The sequence below is a fragment of the Alligator mississippiensis genome, chromosome 5 (genome assembly GCF_030867095.1).
Source record: "Alligator mississippiensis isolate rAllMis1 chromosome 5, rAllMis1, whole genome shotgun sequence".
Classification (NCBI taxonomy): domain Eukaryota; kingdom Metazoa; phylum Chordata; order Crocodylia; family Alligatoridae; genus Alligator; species Alligator mississippiensis.
The window spans coordinates 14,952,258-14,966,037 of record NC_081828.1 but is presented as its reverse complement, the minus strand read 5'-3'; the positions used below and the strand labels follow the sequence as shown (position 1 = coordinate 14,966,037).

General features: G+C 39.0%; 1 protein-coding gene across 9 annotated transcripts in view; it reads right to left on the bottom strand.

Annotated features, from left to right (window-relative positions):
* The window catches only part of PATJ (PATJ crumbs cell polarity complex component), a 242,996-nt gene that overhangs the window by 215,735 nt on the left and 13,481 nt on the right, over positions 1 to 13,780 (bottom strand). For 8 of the 9 annotated variants that reach the window (XM_059727901.1, XM_059727903.1, XM_014593899.3 and 5 more), the window contains exons 4-8: positions 11,255 to 11,437; positions 9,264 to 9,403; positions 6,548 to 6,743; positions 4,868 to 4,996; positions 2,313 to 2,525 (exon numbers count right to left, since the gene is read on the bottom strand). In XM_059727901.1, coding sequence (XP_059583884.1) covers positions 2,313 to 2,525; positions 4,868 to 4,996; positions 6,548 to 6,743; positions 9,264 to 9,403; positions 11,255 to 11,437 — 861 coding nt within the window. The remainder of the gene's footprint in view (positions 1 to 2,312; positions 2,526 to 4,867; positions 4,997 to 6,547; positions 6,744 to 9,263; positions 9,404 to 11,254; positions 11,438 to 13,780) is intronic. The other variant, XM_019489138.2, reaches the window with a different exon arrangement.

Genomic DNA, 13,780 nt, shown 5'->3' with positions numbered 1-13,780 from the left:
TTTTTGGATATTCAGATAGAGAAACAAGGAAGTTTAAAGCAAATATAGCATTTTAACATAAAATTAATACAGGTCCTAACTGACAATTTGAGATCTATTTTAACTGGTTTGAGAGGTAGTCCAAAAAATAAATAAAAAAATTTGGCATTATAAAACTCACAGCTACTAAAAGTCCTCTCCAAAAGCAGAGAAGGAGATTATGGGGAAGGAAAGAGGGGAGGAAGTTCTTTTCCTTATGCAGATGCATTAGATTGCTAGATGTAAAGCAAAAGGCAGGCTATGAAATTCACAAAAAAATTCATTCAGATTAGTCATAATGCATTCAGATTAGCCACAACTTTCAGCTTCAGCAAAGGTCCCTCATAATCCATCAGCAAACTGACAAGATGCTTCTTCCACGTAAACCCTCAGGCTCTTCCTGCACAAAATTCAATAACTGTCATGACTAACCAAATGAATGATTCTGGATCACATAAAAAACATGAAGAACCCTGAAAAGGGGTGGAGAAAAAAGGTACAAATCTAATAGCACCAAAAAGAAGGACATTTTAGAGAGCTGCAGAAGCTGTCGTGTTCAGGATTGCTCCAGGCTGATGTATGGCACCAACTATACTGCTGAACAAGTCAATTTGCAAGGTCAATTCCTAACACCACAAAAGTGAGAAAATATATTCTACAGAAGGCAAAGCTAAGACTGTGTTATTTCTGCTAATATAGTCTTGAAAAATATGATACAGCCAAAAAGCAATTCTGCAAGGCTGCACTGATTCTCTAAAAACTCTTGCTGAATGCTTATGCAAGACATCAAGCTGAAGTGCATTTAAATCCATGCATTTAAACCATGCTTTCCATAGTTAAATGCTAACGTGCATTTAAATCTATGCTCTCCATCACTGTAGTTTGAGGGTGTAGCGTTTAGGGGCCAGGTCAGAAAACAGGAGGAGGGGAAAACTTTTGTTTTGCCCCACTTGGATGTTAGGCTCTTTCTCCATTCTCCAACACTCTCCGCTCAGATCCTCTATTACAGGGGTTGGCAACCTGCAATTGCTCACTTGGAGGCCCATGGAGCCATGGCTTTGGTGGCATTTGGCAGCAGGGACCTCTACCTGTTCTGCACTGCAGGCAGCTCCTGGGGTTCTGGTGGAGGGGGAGCCCTGCCTGTGCTATGCCGCAGTTGAGGGGCATGGGTACCAGCAGAGGGGGGCTTCTTCTGCACCACACTGCAGCTGAGGGGCAGGGAGAAGTGGTAGAGAGTAGGGTCTTGATGACTGTCCACCTCCTATCAAAGCACAGACATTCTCCTCTCCGACTCCCCCCCAGAAAATATTACTGACCCCTGGTCTATTATATTAACTTCTTTAGCTCTCCTTTTGTGAAGAGAACTTTGGGGGGGCTCTCCAGGGAGGAGTAAGGGGTTCCCTCCCAACAGAAGCCAAATGTCCACATGTTACCTTTGCAGCAGCACAGCAGACTTAGGACAACATGGATGGCAGGCTAAACCAATGATTTGTGTTTTAACAAAACTCCTTTCTCATTCCAAGTTATATTTAAGAACTAGACAAGAAAGAAAAGGCTACTCGGACTAGATTCCACACCTCAAGCTAAGAAGCTCAGTAGTAGCAGATGGCGTGCAAGCACAGCTTTGTTTATGTTTAAAGACCTAGTGTACACTAAGTGTAGCATTTGTTGATTTTAATTACTCAAAACTGAAGAGAATGACTTCAAAAACAAGAGACTTTGATATGACCATGATGAAATTTGCTAAAACAAGTTTCACATTTTTAAGATACATTTCCTTTCACAGACAGTAGTGTAGACTACAAGACATTACACTTATGTTTCATAAAAAGTTCATTGGGTTTAATAACTCTGCTTTGGTCATAATGCATGCTGGATTTCAGGCAAGGGAAAATTAAACGATCAGGTTTTAAATACACTTGTAGTTGATTGATTACCAGAAATGTAATGAGCTAGGAGGGGGGGTGGGAGGGGATCTAAAAGTTAAATTTATTGACAATGCTTATGGTCCTGATAATTAAATCCTTCACTTTAAAATAAATTCCGCAACACTGGTCAATCCAATCCTAAGAGAAGAGGTATTTATAGCATTCTGTAGAACAGAAAAAGTACAGAAGGGAGAGCGGATGGCTAACATAACGATCACTTAATATTGTATGTGACACTTAGAAGCTCAAGTGAGCTCAGTGGAACACTGCAGTCTACCTGGAGCCCTTCAGCACTTAGCTCTGTTTCCAGCTATGACCCACATCAGAACTTATTTTAAGAATTGTAAGGAAATGTCAGATACTTACACCTCTGCTCTGAAATGAGGGCAATGCACCAACAGGCAAGCTCACAGGAGTTGGTGGAGTCACAGTAACTTCACATACTGGATCTCTTGCAACCACCATCCTTACAGAATTCCCACAGTTTCTCAACACTTGAGCAACTTGTTCACTGGTCATTCCTTGTACATTGGTTCCTCCAATCTGTAGGATGTGATCTCCTGTTTTGAGTCGCCCATCCTTCAAACAAACAAACAAAAAAACAAACTCTAAAACATTTTATAAATAACTGGAACAAAATTTTACATTGCAAAATTGTAACTGTGTAATAGAAATGTTTTCATGAGGCAACTAGTGCATGAAAATACCATGAAATCAATCAGTGCTGCAACAACTAATTTAAGGAAGTGCTAAGACAATTAGCCACTGTATTTTATAATGGTGTTTAACAATTCTCCGACAAGCTGTTAAAAACTCATAGGCCTTTAACAGTACATTTCTTTTTTAAAAAGATTAAACATCTTATTTATTGGGAATCAAATACCAAAAATGTTTTATAATCCTGAAGTCTGAGATATTCTGAGAATTAAGTGATCAAACAGCAGAACAAGAGCTCAGGGATAAAAGCATAGCATTTAGATTTAGTGCTATTTGGTCAATCTCATGATACTTGTATATTAGGCTTACAGTTCTCGTTCACATGACTAGTCCTTACTCAAGCAGGTAATTCCAGTGAATATAAGGGAACAACACACAGGAGTATAATTACTCATGTAAAAAGTCAGTAAAATCAAGATCTAAGTCATCATTCTTAATGCAAGAGAAAATAATGCTAAACATTCATGGGCTCAAACCCTCAACTGGCATGTCCTAGCATAGTTCCACTGACTAAATGCATGGTTTTACACCAGCTGAGGAGCTGGCCCATAACATTTTTTTCTGGGGCCACTTCTTGGACTAGTTAAGGCTCATTTTCAAAAGTCTTCCAGTGCTAGTATGCATGTGCCCAATATTTCATACATTTTCAATTTTCTCTTCCATTTAATTGAGCCTGATCTGGTAACATCTAAATTTATATCTGCTATTTGAAACCAAAACATTTTGTTCCTTGCAGCAAAACAGGTGTTTCACAGTAAATGAAAAAGCACTGATTTATACAACGTTTCATAGAAGAGGTACTCAAGTAACAGCCAACACTTTCCATTCCAGCTCTTCAAACAGCCAGTTGTCATTTTTATTCTTTATTGAAGTAAGTCCCATAAACTGCCTTTTTCTGTACAAAGTTTTTAAAAAGCAACAGTTCTTTGTTGAACGTCTAGGGCCCTGGGCAGCATTTATTCTAATTGGGCACGGGCAACTGTTGGGTTTTTTTAAGTCCAAATCCTATAGGATACTTCAAGCCCTTAACCAAACTTAGGCTAAGTACAGGTAGTCAAAAAGCATGAAGCTGACTGGATTCAATATTCCCAGGTTAGTCTAAACTACACAGATTGAACTGATAAGCAAACTGACTTTTGATTCCAGAAATGCAGCTACAGTGTCTGCAGTGGCCCACACCAAAAGCTGGGGGGGCACTAGAGTATGCCTCCCTGCTCAGCTGGAGCAGACTGCTTGAGTCTAGGCTAGCCCACCCAACCTGCAAGGGTGGGGGAGTTTGCAGGAGTGGTGCAGAGCATTCTGGGATGCTGGAAGACTCCGAGTTAACTTGAATCTGGAGGGGATCCGAGACAGGAGTTCAATAAACCAATTTAACCTAAATCAGTTAAGTCTGATACTACGTCCATCCAGGTTTAATATAAACAGGTTTCAGCCATTTTGAAAGCAGTACATTTGCACTGAATTTTTGTTGTGTTACAGATCTGAACCAGTTTCTAATCACTTATACCAGTTTATGTGTAATTTCTGCCCCCAGCCTTTAAAGACTATGCTGGACTTTGATGTGCTCAGCACCTCTCACTTTTATGCCTTTCCAATTAAAACAGCAGTACTGCAGTCTGATCCAAGCAGGTCTACCCATTCACCTTTGTGCAGTACCACTCATTCTGCACTAATATTTACAAGAGTCTAAGGGTCTTTACAAAACATATTATTAGTCATCTATGGGCTAAGACTCACAACATCCACATACATACACAAAGGTGTATGGGATCTTGCACAAAAAAGAATCATTCATTTGAGAACAGTTTTGGAGTTGGTTCCTCCTAAATGTAAGCAAATATATAAAGTTCTCTAATAACACTACAATTCTGTTATGAGTAGCTGTCCAAGATTGATGACTAATGGTTGAAATACGATTGAATGTTAATTAGAATGCTGGGCAATTTTTTAATCTGTCTGTTTTACACTGCAGTCAAAGCCAAAGTATGTCCAAGATGTAACTTAGGGCAGTTTAAGGGTTGTTTTTTTGTCAGTCGTTATATTTTTAACATGTATTCATTTACAAATAATATATATATTGGCATTCAGTCTTTGATGCTATCTTCCTCCTTTTGTTTGGACATATCAAGTTGATGTAAGGACTGTCAAAAGTAGTTAGTTTTACATTACAACAGAATAAGGAGAGACATAAAACAACAAATTACCCGATCTGCTAATCCCCCAGGAACAACAGTCCTTACAACTACACCATTTGATTTTCCTCCCACAATTCCAAAACCCAATCCTGAGCCATCATTAATCAGCTCGACATCTTCAACACAGCCCCAGTGAATCTGTAATAAATAGAAAAGGGAGATTTCAAATTTCACTTAAATCAGGAATATTTCCAAACCTTACATTTACCAGAATTTAATTATTAATCTAATTTAGAACAATTTCCCCCCAGCTGCAGCTATAATGAATCTTGGTCAACCAGTTCCCACCTTCACAGAAAAAATCACGGTTTTTCAGTTTCATAAGATGATCCATCTTTGGATACATCAATACAATTTCCTTACCGCAATGGAACCTCTTAAAATCTGATAAAAATCAGGAATATTGTAAACTACAAAAAGATAGTGAGAGGTCAGCATTAATCTAGTTTTTGGTTAATATTTACTCCATACCCTACTTCAGCCAGGTCACTTATCACCTCTGATGAGCTCCAGTGTACTCTGAATTAAAAGCACAATGTAAATTTTACCCTACCAAATTAGAGCCATGTCTCTGAAATACTTTGAATTGTAGCCTTATATTTTCTACAAGACTATCAAGACCAAATAATTTTGATCTCCTATTAGAGTTTCTTTGTAGAAATCAAACTGAAGCAAAGCAGGCAGGTATATGTCTTCTACAAATAAAGGCTTTATTACTATATTGCAAATGTTTGCCAAGACCAGTTAAAAATCATAAAAGATGTTTAAAGACCCCCTACAGAGAAATATCTTTGATTTTATTTTGTTAGTCTGTTCAGTGCAGATCCTTCAGTGAAAAAAGCAGTTAAAGTTTAATTCCTTAAAATTTTCAGAGCAATAAACAATATTGATTATCCATTAAACCTTCAAAATTCACTGGTTCTATAAGAATCATGAGAGAAATAATTACTTAGTAAAAGAGAAGACATTCCTCTTAAGATTTCCATCAAAACCTATCAGCATAATGAATTAAAATCCCAATATCACAAACCATATAATCAATTAAGCCTGTGGGCCATATGCTTGAACATAGATCCAAGATCAGGCCCCAAATGATTATACCATCAAATGGTAAAGCCCTCTGCCCCAATAAAATTACAGTGTTTTTGATCAAAGGAGGCTAGCAACACCTGAAAGCTAGTATGAAAAGCTCCCTGGCTAATCTTTAAAAGGTCTCCCTCTCAATGATACATAAATGCATATCTTCATCATAAAAAAGAACTTTGTTTTGAAGTGTTAAGGTTTCAGTAGAGCATCATATTCAGGCTGAATAAGATAGGCTTTGCCAACTTCTTTGTATGTCATAATCAGTACATCTTCAGTTGTTGAGCAAAAGTGTATTAATACTGCGTAAATTGACAAAGCATCCTACACGGTCTTTGAACAAATTCAATGGTTAAAAAATAGGTTGATCTACTAAAGCTTCCAATTCCCCCCATAAAACCCAAGATCTACTTTATAATAAATTCATTCAGCTTTGCAATGGAAGCATTATATTTATTACACAATTAGTTTAAATGGAAACACCCTCTGCAATCCATAACCTGATAGAAAAAGAACATAAGGTTAGATTCTTTAACATAAATAGCTGCAACTATAAAACACCCTCTAACAGTCCAGTATCTGATTTTTGATATTTTTACAACTCACAGTCTCTGGTGGATTTATGTCACTTAAGACAGCAGCGGTTCTGCTATTTCTTTGGACTGGCTCCCTGGCAACAACCAGATGTAAAGATCCTGTGGACTGTTGGAGCAGCGCAATCGCCTGCTGATGGGAAATGTTCTGATCCAAAGGGGTGTGATTAATGGCCAGTATGTGGTCATTTTCTTTTAATCTTTGATCCCTTAGTTCATAGGAAGAAAAAAAAAAAGAATTTTTAAAAAGCAATATAAGTATACTCATGACAGTATTGTGTGATCTAACTGAGAACATGTAAAACACACAGATATGCAAGGTTGTGAATGATCTCAAAACTAAATTAATTCGATTATTATATTGTCTACAACAGTATACAAGTTTTTAATGGGAATCCCAAAATCTATTTAACAGCCCAAACAAATCGATTTTTTTTGCAACACTGTTCCTATTGAAAATTAAAAGATGTTCGCCAATTCATTCTTGATTATGGAGAGCTGAAGAACAGAAAAGTTCAATTTTTCCAGTCATATAATGAAAAATGCTACTTTATTCATTATTTTTAGTACAGTGACATAACCTCGAAGTACCAAACACTTAGAGTCGGACACAGCTTTATGTCATTATTCAACCTAAGGATTAAGATGTGAATCCAAGACCAAGTTCAACTGGGGGGGGGGCAGCCTGGTCCTGGACTCAAGTACTGACCAGGGGAGACAGCTGCTGTGGCTTTGGCTCCAGCTAAGCTGAGCCCTGGTCCAGAGCCAGAACCACTGACTGCAGCCAGGGTCGGGGCTGGGGTCAGAGTAGCCCATGCTGCTGCTGCCTGGAGTCAGTAGCCATGGAGTTCAGGGCTGAGGTCAGCAGTGTGGAGTGCAAATCAAGGAGTGGCATAGGTCTGGACGCAGGTGATGGAGATGATCTTGGATCAAACAGCAGCATGGGTTGGGGACTGCACAGTGGAGAGATGTGTTAGGGGGGCAAGCAGTTGGGGGGGGGTGACAGAAAGGGGCAGGAGACAGGCACGGGGAAGAAGAGGCAGGGGTCGGGTTGCCTAGCCCTCCTAGCTGCTTGCCTCCCTACTGTCAGCTCCCCAGCAACTGCTTTCCCCATCACTGCTTTCCTCGCCATAGCAGTGGAGAGGAAAAATAAAGACAATCCTCCAGTAGTAATTACAATTCTGTACATGGAAAATTATAACAAAATTTGTAAATTTTCCACATATAGAATATAATTATTGGGAGTCATTTTAAACTTGAAGTCACCTTGGATACAGATAAATATGGTATACTTATATGGCATTATGTTTAAAAGGCATTTGCCATGCTGAATTTCAGATAACAACATTCAACTCCCTTAACCGGGAGGGAATTCATAAAAAATAAGTGAATCAGCTTTCTTTTGGAAACAGAAGGCCTAACTTTCTACTAATGCATGATGGCACAACTCCAAAAGGAATTTATTTAACCTGCTGAGTTGAGATCTGTAACAGCAAATAAAGGAAAGGTCTTTAAATTGCTCAGAGAATTGTTCATTCAGGCTACTACACCCAAGGACTGCTGTGACAGATTTTGCCTTCTCAACCTTGTAGGAACCCACATCATCTTCAGCAGATCCCACCTCGAAAGAAACATCAAGTGTTTTGGAATCAGAAGACTAAGAAAAACGAATCACACATGCACATACACCAACAACTTAAACATCACATTCCTGATTTTTCAGGAGTATGCAACATTAAGGCCTTTACTTGAGCTTTAGGTATCTGTATTCAGACCTCACCCGCATTTTTTGCTCCATGAAGTCAAGTCCTAACATGCAACATTCCCCCTTCCTGTCCAGATGTATACACCTCTCTCCATTTCAAAACAGCTTAGCATGGGTTTCCCTAAGTGTTCCTTGGTGTGTACTCTGTGAACCAATATCCATCATCATTTAAACCTCTTCCTACCTTGTCATGATGTGTTGTCATATCCAACTCGTGTCACTTAAAAGTAACATTGTCAACTTGAAATTTATTCACAAGATTTTTAAACACAGTAGTACTACATTGGCCCTCAGATGCCCCTAACCAGTTTTGCAATTCTACAATCCTGGGGGGGTGGGGTTTAAGGTTTTCTCTGACTCCTATTATTAGGGAAAAAAAACAACATAAGTGAATAGGAAAAACTGCCTAAGCTTCTGGTTCTGCAAGGAAATGTGTGTAAGCATATGCCAGGAGGTTCCAGACCTAAAAAAAAAAATCACACGGAAAACAGTAAAATTGCCAAATGCACTTAGTAAAAGTGGGTGGACTTTTCTTCCTCCCTAATCTCTTTCATGGATACTCATAAGGATAAAAAAAAAAAAAAAAAAAAATTCAGAGAGCATGATTTTTAAATTCCTGATGTTCCTATAAGATTTTGTCTTTATTTTTACTCACCATGGACAGGATTTTCATAAAAGGAGTAGTGATTTTTGACACCTTCATTTTGGGGCTTCCAATGAGAAAGAGTTTACAGGGGCCTTACTTTGAAAAAGCCCTGAGCGCACACACTTTGAAAGGCAGGCCCATATAAGGTGAGTCTGATACTGCAGCAATTACAACTGAGATGCTGAAAATTTAGTTTCTTCTTTAAATCTTTGACTTGGACAGTGTCTGTTTAAATTGTAAAATCATAATTTTATAGTACTTTTGATGGGGATGTTTTAAAATAAAAAAAACGTGAAACAACATGATGAAGACACTCACCTGTCAGCTATACTTCCTGGCTGGACTTCCTTGACAAAGATACCAACTTCTCCCAAGTTTTGATTTTTAAGAGCAACCACACTAAATCCAAGACCACCAATTAATGGTTTTTCTATATTTATATACTCTGTTTGTCGGCCCTAATAAAAAAACAAACACAAAAACCAGTGAATTGTTAATTTTCAATACTGTGGAAGTAGATTGTTTAAATTTATGAACACAGAGAGAATTATCATTCTCCTTCTAAAACTAAACAAATGCAGAATACTGAACGTTATTTCTATAAAAAACTCCCCCATTTATTATTTTTAATATAACAGAGTGTAGACAGCCTGAAGTTCTGAAGCCTCAGGGAATTTAAGAGCTGCTTTCACACTTCATTCACATTATGAGATGAATTCCAAAAGGGATGAAAAGTATGAATAAAGTGCTGTCTAGAGCAATATACTTGGAATTTCTGGAAATACTGCATAGCTGAACTAAATTACTTGTCTTTTCACTGCTTTTTGCTTTAAAAAGACTGCATTTTTGGATCTATGTTCAGAGACTTTAGTTTTTAAATAAATACATTTGTTTTGCTCTACCCTAACACAATTTCACACTTAATAGTAAAAAGTTTACTTCTGAATTATTCTAGTTTTCACTTCTTGTACAGAGTTCTGGACTTATTTACTGGGATGTAAGAGTTGGAAAATATTGCTTCAGTTTTATCCAAGCTGAAGTGTGGTCATTACTGCTAAATCTTTTATTGGATTGGTTAATGGTACACTAATGAGAAAAGTTATGCTCAAAATAGTACAGCTTCAGTAAAACAGTCAATTAGTAACAGTTACTTAAAATAAAAATAAATGCCTAAGTAATTTAATTAATTAATTTAAAATAATCCACAACAATAAATGCACAATTCCACATGGGTGGACACTACACCTGCATAATATTCCACCCAAAGTCAATGAGGCTCTGCACAGAAGCACTGATACAGTGCATACCATATTTATTCAAATCCAAGATGAGGTTGTTTCCCCATTCAATATGAGGGGGAAAAAGCTTTGTCCTGGATTCAGGTATCAGCCTAACCAGGGCTAGAGCCAGAGCCATACCTGCTGCCTGCCATGGGTCAAGACTGAAACTGCTACCACCACTGCCACTGCTCCTTGGTCAGGGCCAGAGCTGGAAGGGGAAGGGGTGGACAGGTTGTTGGGGGTGGGCAGATAGCTGAGAAGGCAGGCACTCGGGGAAGAGGAAGACAGGTGGCAGGCACCAGGGAGGCAAAATGACAAGGGAGCAAGGTGCAGGTCAGGCTACCTGCTCCCTTCCACTTCCCTCCCCACTACCTCTTCCACATCACTGCTTTCCCTGTGCCCTGCCCCACTGCAATGGAGAGAGGGACAAATTTTAAATGACCCTCCAATAGAGGGTCCAATAGAAAAAAATGTGAGCTCTCCACCCTTGGAAGTTTAAGAGAGGGTTAGACAGATACTTGGCTGGGATGATTTAGTCAGGGATGATCCTGCCTTGAGCAGGCGGCCTGTGATGACCCTGTGAGGTTCCTTATTTTCCCAGGGCTCTACGTTGTTCATAATATTTATAGGAGAGGTATAAACAGAAATTTCCCAGCTTCTTCTATAAAGTTGGTAAATGTCTCTGTTCATGTTTTAGATCAAAAATGGATTTTTTTCATCAGAACAAATGTTTGCAGGAAATGACAATGACATATCAACTACCAATAAATAACTGGGGTTTTAAGAAACCAAAACATATTCTTTTCTATTGTGGAATGTCTGATGGAAAAAACTGAGAGGTACATAAAACTCCATTTTTTCAAAATCTTCTACAGAGAAACACTTCTCAAACAGTCCCAACTCTCCTGAGACTGTTCTCCCAGATACACTATAGAAACTTATATTTGTAAACCTATTGTAATATTATATACACACAACCATTTGACACTAATGAAAAAGCAAGTTTAGTCCATTGGCCATGAGCTTTACCTTTGCCATCTGCTGGATGACTGCATTAAATTCATTAACTTCTAAATCTGGAACTAGAAGAGGTAATCTAGGTATCGCTGATTTTGACAAGTTTCCATTAGCAACTGATTTATCAGCAAACACTAGTACCCCTTTCCTAGTAAAGTCAAAGTCTACTGAACAGTCTGAAGGCATGTAATTGAGCTGTTGAAATAAACAGAAAGATTTTGTCAAATGCCTTCTTCAAAACAGTAACAACAACATAAAAAACATTTCCAGATATAAGATTTAGTACAAAGACATCCATGTAAATGGGTTAGCATTTTAAATCAGAACATTAGAATTTGGAATGTGTATCAGGATTGCCTCAACTTCAATGTTGCATAAAAGGATAAATAGGACAAGTATATATTTACAGGTCATATCATTTTCCTGAGAGAGAGAGAGAGAGAGAGAGAGAGAGAGAGAGAGAGAGAGAGACCAGGGGTAGGGGGAAGGAAAAAAAGAACAGCAGAGAATTCAGCATCGTTTGGAAAAAAAAAAGGGGGAGGGAGGGAGAGGTGGGACAGCATGGTAGCAACAGCAGTCCCTTTAGTTTTTTAAGAATTTCTATTTTTAATACAATCCAACCACATTTCAGATGTTTTTAAAATGCAAAACCATTTTCCTTTTCAAACTTTTCTGCCTATTTCCATCCCACTTACTCCTTCTCTTGGTTTCACTCCTCTTTCTCATCTTTTCCATTTTCACCTTCCAGTCCAGAAGCTAACATACATGGAAGGAGCAGGTGTAAGGTTTCAAACTCTTGGTCAAATCATCTACTTCCATTAAAAAATGTAGGCATCCAAGTCCCATTTTGAGACTGACTCTGGCACGTAGGAGCCAAAGGCTAAGTATACCCTTGGAAAGTTTTGCCCATGTAAGTATACTACTCTGGCAAAATTGCACTTTTGTGATGGCACTCATTCCAAGCTCCATAAGAGTCCTGTTGCTGTAAATGCAAGGACACAAGAAGCACAGCTATGGCAGTGACAAATCTTGCCTCACCCTACCCCTAAGACAGCTAGGTTTGCAAAAGTCCCTGGTATAGAGTAATTGAAAATCCATGATTTATGCCCTTACATCACCTGGGTACTTTTGAAATTTTTACCACATTTTATGCATCTTCCGTTATGCAATGAGTTTAAACAAAGCATAGTACTATTCAAGCACATGAAAAGCAGAATAAACCACAGATAGTTTGAGCTGTCTGCAGTGCACAGTCCATGTTTAGCACCTGGGTGCATCTGGTCCTCAAGCCACAAATTGCACATGCTATCGTTGCTACAGGTTGGATTTCAGTTTGTAGCAAAGCCAGTTGACTTAAAAATGCTGAAAACTTCAGCTGGGAATTATGAATATTGATGACCTAAGCTGGAAGAAGAATTCTCACCTAAACAGGAGTGCTCAAAAAGAGCACTTTGAAAGGACTCTTAAGAAAATCAATTCATCAAATACTAGTTTGGAACATCCCAGAAATAATTTCAGTATGCACTTACCAGAAACAATGTTCTTACATTTAGTGGCATTTACATACAATTGTTCTACTTCAGCGATGCCTATAGAATTCTTTATTTTGAAGGCAGAATTAAAAATGACAGTGTGCCTACGGAGATCACTGCTGCTCAGAGCATACAAAATTAGTCCCTAAGTCTTCAGGCCTGGTTCAACTATTTGCATGACAAATTGGCAGTACAAGTGAATGTGACACAGGCCCTCATCACTCTAGGGCCTCAATACCATTGGTGTGTCCACACTGCAGTCAAAGAATTACCTGCAAGATGGTACAGACACTGCTCACACTGGCAGCAGCCTAGCCATAGCAAAAAGGAGCTTAATGATGGCTAATTGACTCTACTGAAAAATAAAATAAATTAGCCTATTTTGTGCTCCATGCTGCTGTCTCTGAACTTTTACGAATACCTGAGATTGCTGGTGTAGAAATAATCCAGCTGCCAGCAATCTTTTTGTGGTGTCAGGCCAAAATGACCTGGCTCAGGACTGAGGTGGGCCAGTACCAAGACCCAGCTGCTGGTGTCACCACCACCTCTCTCTTCTGTCCATCGACTGCCTGGCAAAGAAGGCCAAAGCCTGCTGCTGACCAGTGGTGAAATCCCTCACTGCCAAATGCCACTGAAGTGCTAGGCACAGAAGTTACACATAAACTGGCTTAAGTGATCAGAAACCAGTTTAAGCCTGTAACAGAACAGAAGTTCAGTGCACATAAACCACTTTCAAAATGGCTGAAACTGGTTAAAGATCAACCTTGTTGAATGTAGTATCAGACTTAACAGGTTTAGGTCAAATCAGTTTAAGGAACTTCTGTCCCAGACCCCTCCCTGATTTAAGTTAACTCACAATCCCCCAGCATCCCAGGATGCTTTGCAGCTCAGCCCTGGGCTGGGCTGGGCTGGGCTGTCGGCTCTGGCAGAGCAGGGTTGGCCCCAGCCCTCTGCTCCCTAGCGAGAGCACTATCACTGCTCTGGCTGGCTGAAGAGGGTGGGGTGT